This window comes from Sebastes umbrosus, chromosome 20 (assembly GCF_015220745.1).
Source record: "Sebastes umbrosus isolate fSebUmb1 chromosome 20, fSebUmb1.pri, whole genome shotgun sequence".
Classification (NCBI taxonomy): domain Eukaryota; kingdom Metazoa; phylum Chordata; class Actinopteri; order Perciformes; family Sebastidae; genus Sebastes; species Sebastes umbrosus.
This window is the reverse complement of record NC_051288.1, coordinates 16,899,603-16,921,259: the sequence shown is the minus strand read 5'-3', so window position 1 is coordinate 16,921,259 and position 21,657 is coordinate 16,899,603. Positions and strand designations below refer to the sequence as shown.

Genomic DNA, 21,657 nt, shown 5'->3' with positions numbered 1-21,657 from the left:
GCTGGATGTCATTGCTCACAAGAGACTGCACTTAGGAGAGATAACGAACAAGAGAAAAAAAACAAAAACTAATATGTATCTGTGTGTAATTAGTTTTATAGCGGCCCTGTCAAGGGTCATCCATTATGAGCGGCATGAAATTAATTAATGCCTTTTAATGTGCACCCACTACCGAGAACCAAACAAGCAAATCTAATCACCAAACAGTGAACACATAATATTCCAGTAATCATGACAATATTCATTACTAAAGCTAAGAAGAGGAGCCCTGGATAACAAACACTTAGCGATGAATATTCAAATAAATTAATTGAAAAAAAAGTCATATTTCATTGTGCCACTTTACAAATATATTATCATTAATAAGCCAAAACAAAAGAGCTGCTCTGAGTGCTTTGAATTATGATTTGAAAGGGAACATTTCTCACACAGGCGCCCACTAATGCTCCGCTCTCACAGCTACCTGAGACAAAGTGTTCCTCTAATACAATCCAATATAACAGAAAATCTTAATCTAAACAACTTCCAGCTCCAAAGCTACATTTTCCAATAAAGCCTTCAAAGAGCTCAGAACTCAGCTGTGTTCAATCTCCCTTAATCCCTGTCTTTGTTATCAGCACACTCTCAATATCACAGATCCTCTTGCATCTCTGTGTCTCAATGGCTCCCAAAGTGAACAGGAAATCAAATGCTCCATTACCGCCCGCCCTCCCCGCACTCGCTCCTTTTTCCCTTCTCTTCTTCTTCTTCATCACACACGAACTCGGCAAAGAGACAACTCTTCAAAACAATAAAACGCCTATAATGACAAAAAAGAAAAAACTGCCTGCCTAAACACAGAAATCCACTCAAGGCAGCAACTGTTTTCAAAAGTGGACCGCAAGGCTTTAAATATTGTATGTGCTGCGTTTACTGGGCTGAAACATAAAAGCAGTATCTACACCTCATCACAAGTCAAGGAGAACGAATTGGGGGCATTTTTCTATGAAAAAGCTCTTCAGGCTTTGGTGAAATACTATTGGCTATCAAATAACGTATGCAGCCAGAATGTGATGTTTCTGACTCCTAATCTTGTGTGATTGCCTAAGCACTGTACATGAATGCTCTTGATTAGGCTACTTCAAAGCCTTAACCAAATAACAGCACCTTGCCACAAGCAACAAATTCACCCCTTAATCTGAAATTGTTTGTAAAAAAAAAAAAAACCCTCAGTGGTTCAGTGGTCTAAAAAAGCATTAAGGAACTTACTGAAATCAATAAGGAACCTTCCAAATCCTTGCCTTTGGTACTGAGGCATGATCATTATGCAGGAGACATTGTACTTCTGCTGGCAAAGCTTTTCCTGAGGGAAGGAGAAACAGATCAAGTATGTCAGAGCTCTGCTGAAGCCGGCAATTTACTGCACCTGCCATTGTCCTTGTCTAAAGCTGTGCACGTGCACGTGCACATGCACGCCACACACACACACACTCACTCACACATACATACACACACACAGGGTGATGAGCTTTCACTAAAAAGTATTACTCTGTTCTGAATTGTAGCTACTAATGATCATTTTTGATGGTTAATCTGTCATTTATTCTATGATTATTCGATTAAACTATAATATATATATATAGTATATATTGTATATATATAGGTCAAAGTTAACGCAATAACGTGCTATCACAAATTCATTTTAACGCCACTAATTTCTTTAACGCATTAACGCAACTTGTGATTTTTAGGTTGTAGTGGGCTCAGTATTAAGTATGAAACTTGAAAAACTAAGGAATCCATTGGTACCAACCATGTCATACTAGCTTGTCGTCAGAGGTCAAGGGACCCCTTTGAAAACGGCCATGGCAGATTTTCCTCACCAAAATTTAGCGTACATTTGGAGCGTTATTTAGTGTTCTTCCCAACAACCTATCATGACATGGTTGGTGCCAATTGATTCCTTGGGTTTTCTAGTTTCATATGATACCAGTATCTTCAGTCTAGCTTTAAGACTGATTCCGCTACAACCTCAGTAAGACAGAATAGCGTCCGTCGGATTGTTAAGAGGTTAATAGTTTATATAATAAAAGATTGATACTTGACTTCCGTGTATCCATACAATATTGCCACACGATACTATGCTGTATCGATTTGTCCCCCACCCATAGATATATATATATATATATGTTACATCAGGGTTTCGATTTACAACGATGTGAAACAGACAAAATCCTCACACTTTTTTTGCTCTGATTTATCGGCTCATCATTTAAGCACGGCAGTGAATAAATTCAACCCATGTTACAAAAAATGGACAAATTACAGTAACTGTATCAGTATGTATCACCATTTAAAAATGATGTGCGGTGTTCCTCCATTTCCCATATAATCACTGTAATGTAATTCTTACCTTGGAGAAATAGCCCACAAGATGACAGCCTTTCTCATCATTCTTTGTAAGTATGTAGAAGAGGAAAGGCTCCACATCATAATACAAGGTCTTGTGATCCAGGAAAAGCTTGGCTAACAGGCAGAGGTTTTGGCAGAATAGTTTGCTGACATTTCCATCAACCTAAACGTGGAATAAAAAAGACCAAGAGGACACTGTTCAAACAGTTCCCATTTTTTTTCCCCTCCTCCCCCTCCTCCTCCTCCCAGAACCCATTCAGTGGAATCTCATGCAGCATACAGTTATTGCTTTATTGCTGTAAAGGGAAGCTGACCTCAAATACGGAAAGGTCGTCCTTTCTGTAGATTTCATTGGCTGGTGGGTGGAACCAGCCACACTTCTTTGTGTGTCTCTGGAGGATGTTTTTGCTCCTCATGTACTTCAGACAGAACTCGCACAGATAAAGCTTTTGTAATCTGACAAAGACAAAAGAAAGAGCTGCGGTTTGTACTTCAGCATGAGAGGATTTTTTTTTTTTTAAAAGACATTGAAATAAAATGCAACTGAAGTAACAAAGAAACTGGTAATATTTGTTGAGTAAAAGCAACATTAACCTTGAATATTCAGGAGGGTAAGGCGACGAGTACCAGGTTTGAATCTCATACTTCCCAAATTCAATGAGGCCGGGGCATCGCACGGAGTCCGGGTTCATCAGAGATCCGGTTCTCTGTGAAAAGATTGAATAAAAGCAAATGGATAAATAATGTGGTGACCCAGATAATTCAATCTGACAGTGTCTCTAATAACCAGTCCATAAAACTAGGTATTGTGACAAAAATTCTCAAAATCAAGATTGTGGTTCACAGTTCTGATGTTTAAATGAAAGATAAATTAAATCTGACTAAAACCTGTCACTAGTCTTAATCATCATCAGGGTTAGCTTCTGATCCACTAGCTTTCTGAATAGCAATACAATAAAAACATATGAGATGCATATGAGTTAAAATTTGGCCTCTGTTACATTGAAAACGTAATCAAAAATACATATGTTCCTCTTACCTGTAGTGCTATTTATCAGTCTAGATTGTTTTGGTGTGAGTTGCAGAGTGTTGGAGATATCGGCCGTAGACACGTCTGCCTTCTCTCTAATATAATAGAACTAGTTGGCACTCGGCTTGTGGTTCTCAAAGCGCCAAAAAAAATATATTTTGAAAACTCAACAGCAATGTGTCTTTCCAGAAATCATGACCCGGTTACTCAAGATAATCCACAGACCTTGTTGTGAGCAGTTTCACGTAGGAACTATTTCATTTTTTTACCAAACTACACCTGCCAACCGTATCACTGCACAGAAAGAGGCTCTTGTTTATTAGTTCATAGCTAACTGATACTGCTAGCTCACCTAGCACGACTAAGCTAGCTAACATTACAGTTCAGCCGAGGAGGATGCCATTAATGTTTACATCTGGCGCTGTCACGAGCACGGGCCTCTCGCCCATGAATAGATGCACGCTTCCTTCTGCGCGGTGATTCGGTTGGCAGGTGCAGTTTGGTAGAAAGAAAATAGTTCCTACATGAAACTGCTCACAACAAGATCTGTGAATTATCTTGAGTAACTGGGTCTTGATTTCTGTATTGTATTGTAAAACATAATTTGTTTGGCACATTGAGCACCGCAAGCCGAGTGCCATGTAGTTCCATTATATCCGAGAGAAGGTCGATATCTCTTTGGCTGATATTTCAACCACTCGGCAACTCACTCAAAACAATCTAGATTGATAAATAGCACTACAGGTAAGAGGAGGTATTTTTGATTTTGGGGTGAACTGTAACTTTTAAGAGACGTACATGTCGTAAATCAAGATAATGCTGACATACCTTTAAGTATATTCATTTCACCCTTGTCACACACCTCTACTGTTAACACATCAAACTGCTCAGTTACCCCAAAAACTACTCGACTGTCCATGTTATACGGAAACAGGAAGGAGAATCTGACATGATGTAGATAACTGAACATGATTGAGAAAATATTTGGGGAAGACTACAAACTCATGGATTGGAAGAACATAATACGATATTTTGTGACTCCAAAGTTGAAATTTATCAGAAAAGCTCAGATACAAGACAAATGCTGGAGGTAGTGTGATTAAAAAAATGGCTGCCATTTTTGTATTTTCTGCCATTTCTGCCAATAGAGCCCCCTAAATGCTACACACTGTTCCTTTAATCCTCAAATTCCAGTGGATGTTTAAGATGTTAAGCCCCTTCCCCATTTTTCCTCACCTGCACGGAGAGTTCCTGGACATGAGTGAACGTCTCAATGTCCTCCTCCATCACGTGGTCTCTGGACATGGCCGCAAAGTCGGCGTGAGCCTCCTGCTTCACACGCAGCTCCCCGTTGTGGCCTGTCACAGGCACAATAACACAACATCAACACATCAGATAGCACATCAACACCGGCCTGTTTGAAGCAGCCGTGGCTGAATAATCTCATAAATGCATTCTATGCAAATGTGCTTATACTGCGAGTGCTGCTGCTGAGCCTCTTTGAGGCCGTGTCTCTGAGGAATTTCATAATGTATCATCTTTGCATGTTTATATGAAAATCCCTAATGTAATGAAGTGAAACTAAATCACTCTAATTGCGTAACCGCTTTCATGTGCTTAGTCATCCACCAAGACAGTTTCCCATGAATGAAGAAGCAGATGCAGTGAGGGGAGCGAGTGTCGACATGAAAAGCAACTGATGTTGGAGAGCAGGCAGTAATTTTATGAAAGACATCAACACCATGACATAACCACCAAAACAAAAACCCATTATAAGTGGACGTGATGTGTCATTAACATATTTATGGAAATGTGCCGGTGGGGTAAGTAGTGTTTGTGCGGTATATTGTTTAGAACTACTTGAAAGATATATCCATTTGTTTCTCCTATGTGTACATTTCTCTTAAACTGTGACTTCACATCCTGAAGACAGTGAAATGTAAGGGTTACTGCACTTCTGACTATAATCATCATGTCAGCTCTGAGTCAACTTGGGTGGGTGAATCACTGGGTTGTATGTGTCTAATGACCGCTGGAAGTGAGGTTGAGTGGAGACAGTGATTTCAAGAGTGAGGGTGGGATGAGGAAGAGCGCTGATGTGACTACAGCCTCTACTAGGTAGTGATCACAATGTGCGCACTACTGCAGTGGGTCAAGGACAGAGCAAGGAGCAATATGAGGGAGTTAGTGGGCCATGCACTATGACAAAAAGCCAACGGGCGAGAGGATGGAAGCCACGTAAAACTCCGCAGCCAAGTCAAAAACGCAACGAAACTGGGTTAAGAAAACTAAAAGAATTCAAATTAGGCAGAAGATTAGTAGTCTGTTAGGATGTAGGGTGTCTTCTCAAAAGAAAAGATTAGCTCTAGTCTGGAAATAAAAATAACTGCGAGTGTCAAGCTTTAAAAAAATAAAATAAAGAAGAAGCTTAAAGGTGTGGAGACGCAGGTCTTGGCTGGAGTTTCGAGCCTTGCTTACCATGATTATTCTCAGGCTTAATTCTTCCGTCTGTCAAGTCTCCCTTTCCTGGTGAGGGGGCTCCCTTCTGAGGGCTCACTTTATACCTCAGCCTGCCTAGTGTCCTGTGTTTTTTTAGGAAGGGGTTACGTTTGAAATGACTGACCATCTTAAATGGGTGTCCTCTGGGTCGGCCCGGCCCAGCAGATGTGGAGTGTAACCTATTTTTGCTAAACTCGTTCTTTCCAAGGCGCTGGGGCCCCGTTTTGGACGCATGGGGGGAATCCTGCGTGTGATGCATGCGCTTAGGCGGCGCGTAGCAAGGTAGTCTCTTTTTCCGCGACTGTCCCTGAGTAGTATAAATGTGAGATAGTCCGTCAAATAGTCCCTTAAGTTGGCTGCTATTGCAGAGGCTACTCAGGGAAGGAACACTAGACTGGCTGGAGGAGCTCTGGGGCGAGTTAGCAGAGGTGGAGCTGCTGGACACCTGCGAGGGCGGGCTAAGTCCCGGCAGCGTGGGAGCGGGAGGAAGTGCAGAGGAAGAAGGGGTTATCTTTTGAGTGGCGTCAGCAGCAAAGGCAAACGGCTCTGGTGGCTTGGACAGTTTGGGCGGACCCTTGTCTCTAGAGCTTAACAGTTTGGCGGGCGACTCTACGGATACAGCTCGCGAGCGACGGCCCACGGGGGAAGGGGTAAAGAATTTGGAAAGCCCATCGATAAGCCCTTTGGTTTTCTTGTTAACGGTGAGTGTAGCTGGGGTGGAGGTGGGCGTGAGGGGGGGAGTGGTGGTGGGGGTGGAAGTGGTGAATTGGGTGGCGTCGACCACACAACAGGGGTCTGCAACAGCCAATCTGTCTCTGGCGTCCTTCACAGATGCAGCATGACCAGATGAAGGTGTGGAACAGACGGTAATCTTTTGACCCCTACCAGGTGACCCCCTTCCTCCAAGTGCTACCATGGAGCCGTCACCACTGGTTACAGACCTGTCAAGACAAGAAACGGTTGTAGAAGATCAGTTCACACTGCCAGACGTGGTACGTAACTAGGTGCATTTACTCAAGTACCTGTATTTCCAGTTAATGCTAGATTATACTTCTACTCGAATAGCACTTTTTACACAACTGTATTTATCAAACATGTACAGTTACTAGTTACTTTACCGACAAAGCATGTGATTGCCTTCTAAAATCGTATGTACCGTTATAAATTGGCCTACCAACAATATATCAAATTGTTAAACTTAGCTTCACCTCAAACAGCTACAACATGAAAGTGCTGCTTACACATGCATGCATCAATTATATTAATCCAGCAATGTAATGTATAATAATAGATTGCTTTCTTTGTTTATTCTTTATTTCTGCATGAGTGACAAGTGTTTTTTGGGAGCAATCGACACATTTGCATCCCAAAAAACTCTGTGAAGTTCAAATTGAGCGGCAGTAAATAACCACTAATTAATGAGAGGAGAAGATTTCACTGTTGCTTCTGTATTCACTTATTGTTTGCTTGGTGTGTTCTTATTCTCTGTAAAAGATAATTCCAGTTTATTACAGCTTGGGTCTTATTTTAGTAGTTTTGACCAGAGCTGTAGTACTCAAGACCACTTTTTTTTTTTTTTTTGCGCTTGACTTGGTTTCGTTCCTTGTTGGACTCAGAATTGTCTTGGTCTCGGGCTCGGCTATTATGAACTGGTCAAGTTGTTCCTGGCTGCTGATTTGGTATCAGTTATACAGAACATTGCCTATTTAGCACCACTGCTAAATGCTTAGTGCCACAGCTAAAAATATTCCCGAACGCAATTTGGGCTGCCATGGCAAAAAAAACAAAACTAAATCTACAAGTTCTACGAGTGCGAGAAATGCAAAGAGAGGAGGAAGAGAGAGTGAAACTTTATCAAGTGATGGTTGTTTGTTTTGGGAGATGCTGCAGCAGCCCTACTTCCTCCTCCATGCTATTTGCACAAGTCATAATCTCAATAAATAAATGAAAAATTTAAATGTAATGAAAATGAACATTTCCCTGCTTGGGGGCATATTTGGGGTGGTCCGGTGGTAGAAATGTCAGTAGCAAATATCGGATCAAATTGACGGTTTATTAACAAATAAAACGTTAGACTGTAAACCTAAATTCTATGCTTGGAATAGTTTGATGCTAGCAGATAGATCCATGTTGTTTATAGATACAGTAGATTATTTCTGTCCATCGTAACTCTTTAATCACTATATTAGCATTGTAAAGACACTGTTGCCTATTATGGTCTTGAACAGGACTCCATTTGGTCTGGACTCGGTCTTGTCTAAGACTCGACTGGATCAGGTCTTGGATTCGATTAAGTTGGTCTTGACTACAGCTCTGGTTTTGACCGTAACCTTTACATGTTATGATAACATTGTACTCACTAAACTAATAGCTCAGATCTGGAAACACCGCACTCAACAATGTTCTTCAATGTTTTTCAGCAGTGTTGCCATGTTCCCAGATCTTAGCATTTAACTCAGAATACAGTGATTGTATAGTTATTATCACCAATAGGAATTTCTCTTTGACACACTGCTAATATTGAGATTATTGCACACTTACATTCTTTGTTTGAGCTTATTTCTGGGCCTTCCGATTGGCTTTGCATATCGACGTTTGATCTGATCGGCTTTCTTGTGCAGCAGTTTCTTCCCATTCTCCTTCGGTCTGCAGACTTGGCAGACCCAGGTACCTGGAGGGTGTCCAAAACACGGAGAGTACCGTTTGAGTGGGTTCATCAATTCAGAGGACATACAGTACATTCATTTGAAACATTTCCTTTAATACCGAGAGCTGGCGAGAATCCCGCCAGCTCACAATGACAATCAATTACTCAGCACAAAGCGAAAATCCATAAGAAAAACACTGGGTCAATCCTCTGTCCGGTGAAATAGACTTCGTGTCAGCTTGTTGAGCGAAGCTATGTGACTTGTATGTATCGCCTGCCAAATGTCCCACTACAGTACGCGCGTCGTCATTACAAGCCTCGCTGTAGGGTCAGTACTGTAATCCAGAGATAGCGAATCTCCCCGGGGATGCTGGAATAATTTGATATGCATGCAAAGCTTCTAATAAGCCATCGCTGCCTCTCTGTGCGCTGAGTGACAGCCCCAAACGGCCGTCTGCGAAGAAAAGGCTTTGAATTGACAGCAGAGAGGGAAACAGAGAAGCCAGACAGTGTAAACACCTCACCTTTTGGCATTCTTGAAAGCGGCGGGTCGCAGCATTCCATGTGAAAGCCCCGATCACATGAATCGCAGAATAGCATCTCATCCTGAAAGGCAACAGCAGGCATATGTGAGGGGTGTCCCTGTTGCATACATGTAACACCCCCCGTCATTTAAAATCTTTTGGAAAAATAAGCCCAATTGTGCACAAGAGAGGCTTTACAAATCGGAGGGAAAACCAACAAATCCTCAGGGATGCACAAAATGGGATCTACCTCTGAGCCAACAACACAGATAATGGTGTGTGTTAGGATGTATGCGACATTATACTTACAGCATTTTTCCCCTGTATTCGACAGGAGCTGCAGGTTTTGCATTCAATACACTGCCATCGTAATCTCTTCACATTTGAGGTTAAATCGGGGGAAAACTTCAGACATGATGGATGCCCTTCAGAAGCAAATCGAAAAGGTATATTAGCATCACACTTTTTTTTTTTTCCTCACAGAGCTAAAGACAAGGCTTTCCATTTATTCACACAGTAAGGTTAAATATTAACATATTACATCATGAAAAACAATGGTGGGCCTGTATGTCCGCGACACTTCTTCTCCCCCCGCCACTGTCTAAAAACAGTATGATCAAACATCTGAGCCGCTAATTACAGATAATTTGATCTTAATGAGGCAGAAACAGCAGCCGCACTCGTTCTATTGGAAGTCGATCTATGAAAGTCATGTAAACGCTCGCCTTCTCCCTCGCCCGACTCCCTCTCATGGTTGTAAAACAGCTGTTTTACAGTGAGAGCACAATTTGTGTACACTACGAGCGAGTTAATGAAAACCACCTCGACGCTACTTAGTCAAATTCGAGCTATAAAAATGTCACCAGGAGAACAATTCCTTACGGCATTTAAAATAATTGTTCAAACATAAATGACTCCTTGGCAGAGGTAATTTTATGGGAGGTTAGCCGTTTTGTCTGGAACAAAAGAACAGTAAAGGAAATGCCACCAATCTGCAGAGGGAAAAGGGTTGATCTTTGATCCGCTGTGCCTTGTGCCTTTGCGCTCTATAAGAAGAATCTGAATTGAGCGAAAATGACTCGGGTGATTTGAGATTCTAATGGCCACTTATAGAGCATCTGCCCTTCTTGAGCCCGCTGAGGGTTGCGAGCAATTTGGATCCCTTCAGCCACTCAATTTGAACATTGTTCTTCCAATAAATCCCTTAAAGGGAAGTGAAAAATGTGGAGCAAGAATGTGACATCTGCCTAACCGATGCTGAGAACTACAGCTACCAGCCAGCCGGGGTCGGGAGATATGATAATATGCTGTATATAGTGAGATAATGGAAACAATCACAGATTTTTTTACAACCCTTATATAAGGGTAGCTTTGATATCTCTGGTTGTAGAAGGTTATTGCAGGCAATTTTGCAAATCAATGAGCAGGAATGCTTTATGGAAATATTGGATTTGCAGGATTTTTGCATCAGTATGATTTAGTATGATGATTTGTCAGGTAAAACAGACATTTTTCATCCAGTTATAGAACATTTGGCCAACTGAATGTTTAGAAAATGCACTATATCATGCTATAACTCTATACTGTAGCAATAAAACATATATAACTCTGTTGTGATATTAAGTTACCATGAAAAATACCTTAATAGAAGATGTTATCCACCCCTACCTGCTACTATTCTAAAGTTACCATTTCTCATTAGGACAGGGCAATAATTCAATATAATTGAAATCTTTCATAGAATTTCAATGATATGATAATTTACATCTTAACAAAATGTAAAAATCGTGTGGTCCAAATGAATGATTCTAAGATAAGTTTTTGAAGATAATGCAGATAAGTGGAACACAGCATTTACTGCATTTAACACAAGTTTTAATATTTGACAGGGGATTCTGCATATACAATATATGCCATAGTGTGATTAGGGCTGGGCGAATTTTAATATGATAATTTATCGTCTTTCAATTGGAATTTTATCGTGATGAAATCATATATTGAGATATCATGATACACAATTACATCATATAAATTGATAATAAGCACATACTAACAAAATATTTCCAATAAAATCTGATCATTTTGCAATAAAGTTCTTAATAAAATGAGAAAATACTTGTACCATGTGATTATTTCATAGACTATTTATTTATTGAATTACCAGAAAGCATGCTATATTGTGATATATATCGTTATTGACATGAAATGACCTGTATTGTGATAGAAGATTTTGGCCATAACGCCCAGCCTAAATCGTGATATATTTTAAATGTTAACTACTCCTCTAAATATTGTGATAATGATTTTTTTAACCATATCGCCCACCTGTTCCTGTGAGCCTTTGCTTAACAACACTAACAGTTTAGTCCAGACTACATGCAGTATGTTGTGGCTTGTAAGAACATCCAAGGCGACTTACCACTGCTCCCACAGTCTGCACAGGACAGCAGCTCTTCTGGCCGCTTGTCCCGATTTGACTCTTTCGTTCCAAGACAGAAACTGCATATTGGGATGGGGTCGACCCGGAGCTGGGTGGGAACACAAACAGAGACAAACTGTTTAAAAAACAGAGACGGGCACAGGCTGTGTATGTTAAGTGCTTCAAAGCCTGTTTGGACAGATCACTGTAGACTTATTGCTGGTTAATGCAAGACGATAAAACCAGTGTGTGATTTAATGAAACGGCCACAAAAATATGAACTACAAAGCTCATGGAATGAAAAAAAAAAGGAGTTCTCACAGACTGGAAATGAATAATAAATGAATCTCGTCCTCAGAGATATTGAGATCCACCTCCTTTATCCATTACATTGGAATGGGTAAGTGATCTTAGTAATCATAGTTTAAGGGCTTAATCCAATTCTTAAAGCTTGCACTCCAGTCTGAAAGGATTAACCAGCATGTAATCAAATTACCTCAATAATAAAACATGCTCCCATTGTTGCCGCCGTGATCCACTGTAAATGTTGCAAGTCTCAGAACAAACACTCATTTAAGGGCTTACGGTTAAGTTCAGAAGAAGTAAAATATGAGCTCAAGGTTTAAGAGGATTTCCTCATTGATCACACAGAACGAAGAGAGGCCGACTTCACAGAGGAAACTGCTGCGGAAGACTTAGTGTCATCTCTGCATAAAACAGCCAGTCAAACCAATCTTTAGCTGAAATCATGACCAGACTAAACCCACGCTGACGTCATACGGCTTTCATAAGGTGTCCCTTTAAATATGAGGTCATGCACACAAGTATCTACACGAGCATCAAACAAACTGCTTCCTTGCTTGACAGGAAGTTCTTTACGGAAAATAACACTCACAGGGTGTGACCATAAATAACCCATCTCATCATTTTACACACTCGTCAATTCACTGGAGCTTTGAAGGGCACTCTGGGGATGACCATAATTAGTTCCTGATTTCTATGACGCAGATCCTGACCTCGACAAAATTTGCGAATCTCTATTGGTCCTGACCTCCTGTTGACCTATAGTTGAATTAAGATCTTTTTTTTTTCATCCGTCAACAAACACAAGACAGGAGCATCCTTTCAACCTGTCACAGCATCCAGATGAACCCACGAGGGAAATGCAGCAAGGACACAGTGGGGATTTGGTCATTGTTCCTGGCTGTTGTATCAATTAGTTGTTACGGCGAGGGGGAAGCAGTTTACTGCCACATCAATGATTACTCTATTTTCCAACCTGCCAGGTCAATATTTGAAAGCAGGCACTGCCATTAGAAGCTGACTGCTGCTCACACAGCTGTGATTATGGACATAAAAAAACACTGAAATGCAACTGGGTGATGAGGCTACACCTGTAGAGTATAACACCGTGGCTCGGAGGTAATCAGCGGTATTGTCTCGTGTTGCGGGAGACAAATAAAATAAATTTTTGCTCAGATTAAAGTCTGCAACTGTAAACAATCTCGTTCAGCAGGCCTGGTTGTAAGTGTTCTACATGAGCCAAAAGCACATAACTAGTGCTGAAACAATTAGGCGATCGAGTAAAGGTTTATCGCCAACAACTTTGAGAATCGATTACTCGTTTAGGTCAATTATCAAGCTAAACATTCTCTGGTTTCAGCTTCTCAAATGAGATGACTTCTCTGTTTTTCTATGATTATAAATAGGGCTGCCCCCTCTTTGTTGACTGATCTGTTGTTTTGGTCTTAGTCGACTAATATTTCTTTAGTTGATTTGTCATTTTTTATGCTTTTTCATGTTGAATTTCTAAGAAACTTATGAGCACATCTCTGGTAAACACAAGATTAAAAGTGGTGCTTTGTGTGATTCTTTGTGGAAAAACTCAGTTTAACAGATCTGTCGATTAAATCAAATAAACGATTAGTCGACAAAATCATTAGTCGACTAAGAATTTCTTTGGTCGAGGACAGCTCTACAATTGACAAAAGGTTTATTGTCAAATTTTGAGAATTGTTTAGGTCATTTATCAAGCTAAAATGCCAAACATTCTCTGGTTTCAGCTTCTCAAATGTGATGATTTCTCTGTTTTTCTATGATTGTAAATCGCATATCTTTGGGTTTTAGATTGTTGATCGGACAGAGAACCAAATTGAAGACTAACAGTTTTATGCTTACTATTTTCAAGGGCTGCCCCCTCTTAGTCGACTAATCGGACGTTTTGGTTTTAGTCAACTAAGATTTCTGTAGTCGATTAGTCATTTTTTATGCTTTTTTCATGCTGAAAGACTAATTTCTAAGAAACTTATGAGCACATCTCTGGTAAACACAAGATTTAAATGATGATTTTTTTTCTTTGTGGAGAAACTTAAATCAAATAATGGATTAGTCGACAAAATCATTAGTTGACTTCTTTCTTTCTTTGGTCGAAAACAGCCCTACAATCGACAAAAAGTTTATTGCCAACAATTTTGAGAATTGATTATTCGTTCAGGTCATTTATCAAGCTAAAATGTCACACATTTTCTGGTTTCAGCTTCTTCTGTTGCATAAATTGCATATCTTTAGGTTAAAAAAGGCTAAAGGCTGTTGATCGGACAATAGAACCAAACAGAAGACGAGCAGTTTTATTCCTACTATTTTCAGACATTGCATAGACTAAACGAATAATTGAAAAGATTAAATCAATAACGAAAACACTCAGTAGTTGCAGCCCTACATATAACCCAGATGTTTTGCTAGCTGGACAGCACAGATAAACGGAGAAATTGTATTATTTTGTCCTTAATCGTAAGTCAATCTACTTTATTATCACTGCTAAAGGATGCAGCCTTTGAAAACAAGGCATCTGTTGCGGTTACTTCAGAGTTATTACTTATTTTTTATGTACAAGAAGTGTCATCTTTATCATGAAATATCATCATGAAATCACTCAGTAAACTATTTTCTTGAGAGCCTTAAAACTCAAGATTTTGGGCAAACAAACATCATAAATATAATTTCTACAAGAATTATTAATATAAGCAAGAACATTAGTGTACAGAGCCTGAAATTAATATGACATCAGTGCTAATATGCAGCCTGTGCATACTGCTGATGAAATGCTCAGAGCTGATAAGCAAGTTTTTTTTTCTAGTTTTTTTAATAAGTCTTCACTTCATAACATAGTCTCCGCTGACTGAGCTATGAAGTCTAATCCAGGAACTGGAGAATTAATTTCCATCAGGAATATTCCGCATGGTGATTAAAACCAATAGCAATTTGCAATCTGCACGGCACAAAAAAATGTGAGAAAGAGAGAGAAACAAACACAGCTGAAGAGATGCTGATGATTTACTTGGGGATTCTAAATTAAGTACATTACAGGAAATTATGCTGCTTCAAAAGAGCAGGCTGTCCTGAGTGAGGGGGTGGGGTCCTATTAGAAAACTGCTGGTAGAGAGACAGAGAGAGAGAGCTCAAGTGGTTGCATAACACAGCAGGAAAAAAAACCCTCATTCCTTGCCTTTGTTCCTGCCAGAGTCTCTTCAGAATCTAATAAACTCTAAACCAAGACTGCTCTTTTTTAACTCAAAGTATCTCTTATTCTCAACACACACACTTGTGCTTCAACAACTGAACAGGCAGAGAGACGTCTCGTTCTTTGAAGTGAACCTGGACCGGGCTAGGTGATGTCATCACGGCTGGGAGCAATAGGTTGAAATGTTCCAAATGGAAAACAGCAGGCCCTTCCTCAGTTATGAGAACCATCGCACACGCAGGACACTGTGTCTCTAAACACTTCTCAGTTTCACTTTTGGCCTGACCACAGACACAGTCACAGTTGTGGCTGCAGTATCAAGGTGTCGCTTCCTGATTATTCACTGTGAAACTGGTGGGGAGCAGGGTGACATCTCTATAGCCTGATGCTGCTGCTGCTGCTGCTAGCCACTTCAGCTGCATAAACTATTAGACCGCACTTCATCTTGACACACAACATGCAAAAAAAAGCCCTCACAACAAACTATCTAGATGACTGTACGCCGCACTTTAGGGCCATACAACGAAAACTATTTTCCATCTCCTGCGCTGTCTTAAAATTGCAAAGCAAGTGGTACCATTTTACAGACTTTTTATCTGCGGCGTGTGTTATAGCTAAGCACCAGTAATAGAGACACAATCTCTGCAAATTTTTAAAACCACCCCTGAGGTGCCAAAAGCAGCGGAAACATTGCAACCTGGAAGTTTGTTTATATGGTTTTATTTCCTCTCTGGGGCATCTCTGTTAGCACAAAGGTCATAACAGCTGCATGCAGCCTGTCTGAGAATACTCTGCCCTACCACACATGCTTCAGCTGCCATTTCTCAGCACCATATGGGACGACTAGTTTATAAACTACCAATAAAATATCCCAAATCTGTTATTAATGTTTCGCTACTCACAAGACAGCCAGCCACATCCCTTAATGTCATTAGGCTAGAGTTACATAACCTGTGGGAAGCCTACAGCAGACTGCCTACCACACACTGTCAGCATGACTTTCCGATTACCCAAGCGCTCATATTATGGAGACCAACATCCACAACAACAACAACCAGGCCCAAATGGACACACTCTAGATGGTGTTGTTTCTGACCTGCCAAGCCAGAGTCCCAGATATTAAAGCTGAACTGGGTAGAAATGGAGCAAATATGATTAACAAAAGTTATTTTTATAAAACCGTCACTATATCCTGACAGTAGTGCATCAGACAGGTAATCTGAAAAATAATGTATTGCCTCTTAGTCCTCCGGTGCTCCTAATGGCAACTGCAAGATTTCACAGACAGGAGGAAAACAACCAACCAGAGCTGAGCTGGAGCCTGCCGTCTATGAGCAGCTGTCAATCACTCGCAAACTCCGATCAAACGATCAAACTAGCCAGCGCCTATTTCTCGCCTCAAACATTTTCAGAAACATTTTGTAGTGCACGGTTTAGCTGTTACATGAGAAAGTTTGTGACACGGCAGCCATGTTGAGACTAGTTGAGGAAATACCAAACAATGCCCACAAGCCAGAGCACAGCCAATAGGAACGCTCAACAGAAATGCTCTCTCTGAAATGACTTGTGATTGGCCAAAGTCTCCCGTCAGATTTTTTAAAGCCTGAAAACAGAGCCATGAGGAGGTGCAGAAGTCTACTCAGACTCAGAAACTCTCCGAACACTTGAATTACAATATGCTGAAAGGTTATTCTGTTTTTTCCCCCCCCCAATGATGCCAAAAATATTCTGTCTACTGAAGCTTTAAGACCACAATAATAAACTTTCTATCAAGTAAATGGCGCTCAGTGGTGGCCCAAACTTTCAAACTTCCTCCTTAGTAATGACATCATGGAAATGCCACTGTTTAAGTTCCACAAAAAGTCCTTGCAAAACAAAGCTTCACTGCATGTTAGAACTGGGTAAGAAATCAATAATAACTACAATAGTTGGGCAAAATATGTAACAGCAGCATATGACAGACCAAAGTCCAGGGTAACATGAGGACAAGCGTGAGGTGAAAGAGGCCAAGGTGTGTGTACCTGGTCTCGCTCATGGGGGAGGAGTGTCACTGATGACAGGACCAAGGGGGAAGCACTTGGAAACCTGGAGCCCCTTCCCTCCGCACTGCCATGGCTGAGCTTATACCGCGGGCCATTTTTTAACAACCTGCCGTTGTTAACCGACCGCTTGGCCGCCAGTCGTAACCTCTGCCGGAAAGCAGGGTTATCAACAATGTTTGAGAGGTCGTCCTGGTTCCTCAGATACCTCTCGATGTTCTTTAGCGAGGAGCCGTGAGTATCATCCAGGCCCTCGATGGCCCTCTTGAGTATTTTATTCCAATCAATATGGCGCAGATCGCTTGAATTCCATATAGATTCCCTTGATGGCACAGACACGTTTGCAGGCGGGATTGATCCAACCCTCCCGGGATTCCCTGGGTCCTTGTAGGAGGCGCTCCCCTTATTTGTAACCTTGAGAATAGAGCCATCATGAACACTTAATCCCAACTGCTCAAGGACGGTCTTCTTGTCCAGTCCGTGCGACGTGGCCACCGCATGACAGATTCTCTCCTCCGAAGGCCTCTGCTTTTGCCTCTTGATTTTCTGTATTGCTTCAAGAATCCACTCCGTGTACAGAGGGTTTGCAAGTTTTACCATGGTTGAACAATTAGACTCGCAAAAACAACGTGATCCATACAGATTCCCCCTTTCTGCTGCTGAACACTGGGTACATCCACATCCTTCGTTAAGGTCAAAAAGTTATATGTTCCACGCCTGCATCCACCGCATATGTCTTCTCAATCCTGGGTGTTGAGGAAAAGTTGGCACGAGTAAATTCCACAATGGTAGCTGACCTGGAGCTTTATTTATTTAATCCCAGATCAAATCTAAAAAGGAAGAAGAAATAAAAAAAGGTTAAATACATTTGTAATCCTGTAATGCTGGTTACTTCCTCTTTATTCACATTCTATAAACTAGATAGATAGATAGATAGATAGATAGATAGATAGATAGATAGATAGATAGATGTACTTGTTGTGTTACAGATAGATGGCTAGATAAATACATAGATAGTTAGATATAGATAATTACATAGATAGATGTACTTGTTGTGTTACAGATAGATAGATAGATAGATAGTTAGGTAGATAGATGTATTTGTTGTGTTACAGATAAGATAGACAGATAGATAGTTAGATATATAGATGTACTTGTTGTGTTAAAGATAGATAGATAGATAGATAGATAAATAGATAGATAGATGTACTTGTTGTGTTACAGATAGATAGATAGATAATTAGATAGATAGATGTACTTGTTGTGTTAGAGATAGATAGATAGTTATATATATATATGTACTTGTTGTGTTACAGATAGATAGATAGATAGTTAGATAGATAGAAGTACTTGTTGTGTTACAGATAGTTAGATAGATAGAAGTACTTGTTGTGTTACAGATAGATAGATAGTTAGATAGATAGATGTACTTGTTGCGTTAGAGATAGATAGATAGTTAGATATATAGATGTACTTATTGTGTTACAGATAGATAAATAGATACATAGATAGTTAGATAGATAGAAGTACTTGTTGTGTTACAGATAGTTAGATAGATAGAAGTACTTGTTGTGTTACAGATAGATAGATAGTTAGATAGATAGATGTACTTGTTGCGTTAGAGATAGATAGATAGTTAGATATATAGATGTACTTATTGTGTTACAGATAGATAGATAAATAGATACATAGATAGTTAGATAGATAGAAGTACTTGTTGTGTTACAGATAGGTAGATAGATAGGTAGGTAGGTAGGTAGATGTACTATATTTGTCCCAAATTGGGAAATTGTAATGTTGCAGCAGCAGGTTATGCACCAGAACAGTAAATATACATATCAACACTAGAGCTAATATATACTAGCATACACAAAACTATCTAGCTTATAACATATAAAGGCTAAACCAGAGGAATGTAAGATGTGTTAAAACATGACAAACAGATGCATAAAAACAGATGCAAGGAGCTGTCATGGCTGCTCCAAGAAAACTCGAGTGACTTAATCCAGTCTTGACACCATAATCCACACAACACCACACCATGATGACCATTTCAAAGAAGACTAGCAAGTTTTAGCACCATGACATGTAGCTTAGAAACTTCTACCGAGTTCTGGGAGAAAGTATAAACAGCCTTTCGGTTTCTTTTTCGACATTAAAAACAACAAGTTTTACATCTACATGTACGTTCATTTTTTTCGAAAATGTCAGCATAACATTTGTTAGTGTTAACACCAAAGAAACTGATTAAAAAAAACAACCGTTAAACTGGTTAACCGTTTAAACTGGTCCGCACGCGACTTTTTGACAGCTCAACCGCCACCAACCGACACCAACTGATCAGCGCGAGCGTTCTAACGTCTCCTTAATGACAGCCGTTAAAATCAATACTCACTTCCTTTTTGACAAGCTGCGAGGTACGTCTTCAACAAATAAACCACCGAGACATGTTTAACGGAGGAAGAAGAAACCGGGTAACGTAACAAACCTTATAGAGTTGTGTACTCCGCTTGATAAATGACAGTGTGTTTGCCAGCATTTAACTGATGTCACCCTAAACAGTCGCCATTTTGTTACAATGTTGTAGTTTACATGAATCCGACATGACGCTGATTACAATCCAATGGAGTCTCATTAAACCTTACCTACCACTAAAAATGTGCCCTCCCCCCTTTTAGCAACTTCAATATTGGCTGTGAGAAGACAAGATCCCGATTTCTGGTTTGATAAAGCACATGTCAATCTTTATGTATGAGCTCACTCTAATAAGAGGCAACGGCCACTGGCTGTGTGATCTGTCACTTCACTCTACTACACACATTGAACCCGCCTTCTTAAGGTGCCTTCAGTGACGGATTGATATCATTCACCTCCAATGGCTCCGTAATATCGGAATTTACAGCTTCTCACTCAACCGCAGCACGTTATTATAAGCCCATAAATACACTAGTTATAAACTGTGGAGCTGGAGTAGTGATTTCAATGAGATAAATATTTATTTGCAAAGCATTTAACGCCAGCCCACCTTTACTTGGATATTCCTCCTTCTTGAAAACAGCACTTGAAAGTGATTTGGGAACATTTTTTTAGACTTTAATTTGTTAAATCTATCATTTGTTTGCATAAGAACCTGGATTTAAAGTGGAACACATTTTTTATTTATTTATTATATATAAATATATATATAGCATTATCTCCTGCAGGCTAAAATGTGTCCAAGCTATATCGCCTTTTTCCTCCACCTCTTTATATCTTCCTCCCTTTTTTATTATTTCCCCCACCGTAATTCTCCTGATATTTAACATTCAAACTATGTGACGATAAATAAACGATTCGCTAAATAAAAGAAAAAGTAGCCCCTTCCACGTCCGCCAAACGACATTATAATAAACGTCCTGTGTTGTGTTCAATGACCTCTTTATTATCACCATTATAACTATCAAATATCTCTCCAATGAGGAGGAAAAATAGTGAGCCCTGGAGGGGGTAAAAGAAAGATGTTCAGTGGGGAATACAAGTTAACACGACTGCCTGCCTGGGAGCTCCTTCATCATCACTGCTTCTCAATTATGTATCGCTAGTTTTCTCAGCTGCGCTCCCATATTTTATTAGGAAATGATACCTTCCTTTGCACATTTTGCACGATTTTTTACGTAATGTAATGTTCCGCGAGAATCGAAAGCGAGAAGGACACAACAAATTAACGCTTCAAGTTTCATGCACATATAACTAAAAGGAAACAGTTCGTAGCAGCGTAAATATTTGCTGGTTTTAGTTTACCTCTTCCAAGTTTTTTCTCCCCCCCTCGGATTACTCCTCTTCGTTATTGGGGAAAAAACGTCGAAAGGTGTGCAGCGACGTATATCCGAGCTGATTTTTGATGATCTCTTGAAACGAAAGCTGTGTGAGAAGCTTGCTTGCTTGCTGCCCGAGACATGGAGAAGGACCTGATAACAACTAATTGAAAGGTTAATCTACATAGCAGCCTGTGACAAAGTGGTACCCTCCCCCTTCTTCTTCTTCTTCTTCTTCTCCCACTGTAGACATCCCTACTTCAGTGTAGTGGAGCGGACCGTCGCCCCTTTAGTGCGCTTCCTACAATGATATTGTCAATTTCACTTTTTCCCCCCCTCCATCAACATGTCCTAGTGATGAGCCAAGAGGAACATTTTTTTACACTTCACATTTTTTTTTTTTTTTTGCTGGATTAGCCTCAGCACAGCACAGGCTTTTTTATGTCATAACACCCTTATTAACATTTATTCCCTATGGGCAGTAAATGTGACATAAGCATTTTTATTTTAACTATTTCTTGCAGCTGGCCAATACTATCAACAACCATAATCTGCTAATTAACTTGCCCAAGGAATAGTTGTTAGATCATTAAATCTTTAGATTTCCCCTCAGCTCATTCACCAGCAGCATTAGAAATGCCAGAAAGCTAATTTTTCATGCAGTAATACAGATGTAATTAGAGAGATAATTGGTAACTTCCCATCAGATTATAAACACATACTGTACCGCACAGAAATGAAAACATTTAACCATTATAAAGAAGACGTGTGATTTGATTTGTATTCATTTATAT

General features: G+C 40.1%; 1 protein-coding gene across 7 annotated transcripts in view; it reads right to left on the bottom strand.

Moving 5' to 3' along the window:
• The window catches only part of kat6b (K(lysine) acetyltransferase 6B), a 28,488-nt gene extending 7,129 nt beyond the window's left edge, over window positions 1–21,359 (bottom strand). The window contains exons 1-12 of one of the 7 annotated variants that reach the window (XM_037754616.1): window positions 20,850–21,359; window positions 17,052–17,899; window positions 11,511–11,619; window positions 9,401–9,516; window positions 9,092–9,173; window positions 8,462–8,591; window positions 5,900–6,861; window positions 4,658–4,779; window positions 2,986–3,098; window positions 2,706–2,847; window positions 2,393–2,554; window positions 1,249–1,342 (exon numbers count right to left, since the gene is read on the bottom strand). In XM_037754616.1, the coding sequence (XP_037610544.1) occupies window positions 1,249–1,342; window positions 2,393–2,554; window positions 2,706–2,847; window positions 2,986–3,098; window positions 4,658–4,779; window positions 5,900–6,861; window positions 8,462–8,591; window positions 9,092–9,173; window positions 9,401–9,516; window positions 11,511–11,619; window positions 17,052–17,669 (2,650 nt within the window). In that variant the 5' untranslated portion in view covers window positions 17,670–17,899; window positions 20,850–21,359. Of the gene's footprint in view, window positions 1–1,248; window positions 1,343–2,392; window positions 2,555–2,705; window positions 2,848–2,985; window positions 3,099–4,657; window positions 4,780–5,899; window positions 6,862–8,461; window positions 8,592–9,091; window positions 9,174–9,400; window positions 9,517–11,510; window positions 11,620–17,051; window positions 17,900–19,149; window positions 19,296–19,330; window positions 19,394–19,464; window positions 19,817–20,849 lie in introns of those variants that run through there. The other 6 variants (XM_037754617.1, XM_037754615.1, XM_037754621.1 and 3 more) reach the window with 6 other exon arrangements.
• Between the last annotated feature and the right edge of the window lie 298 nt (window positions 21,360–21,657).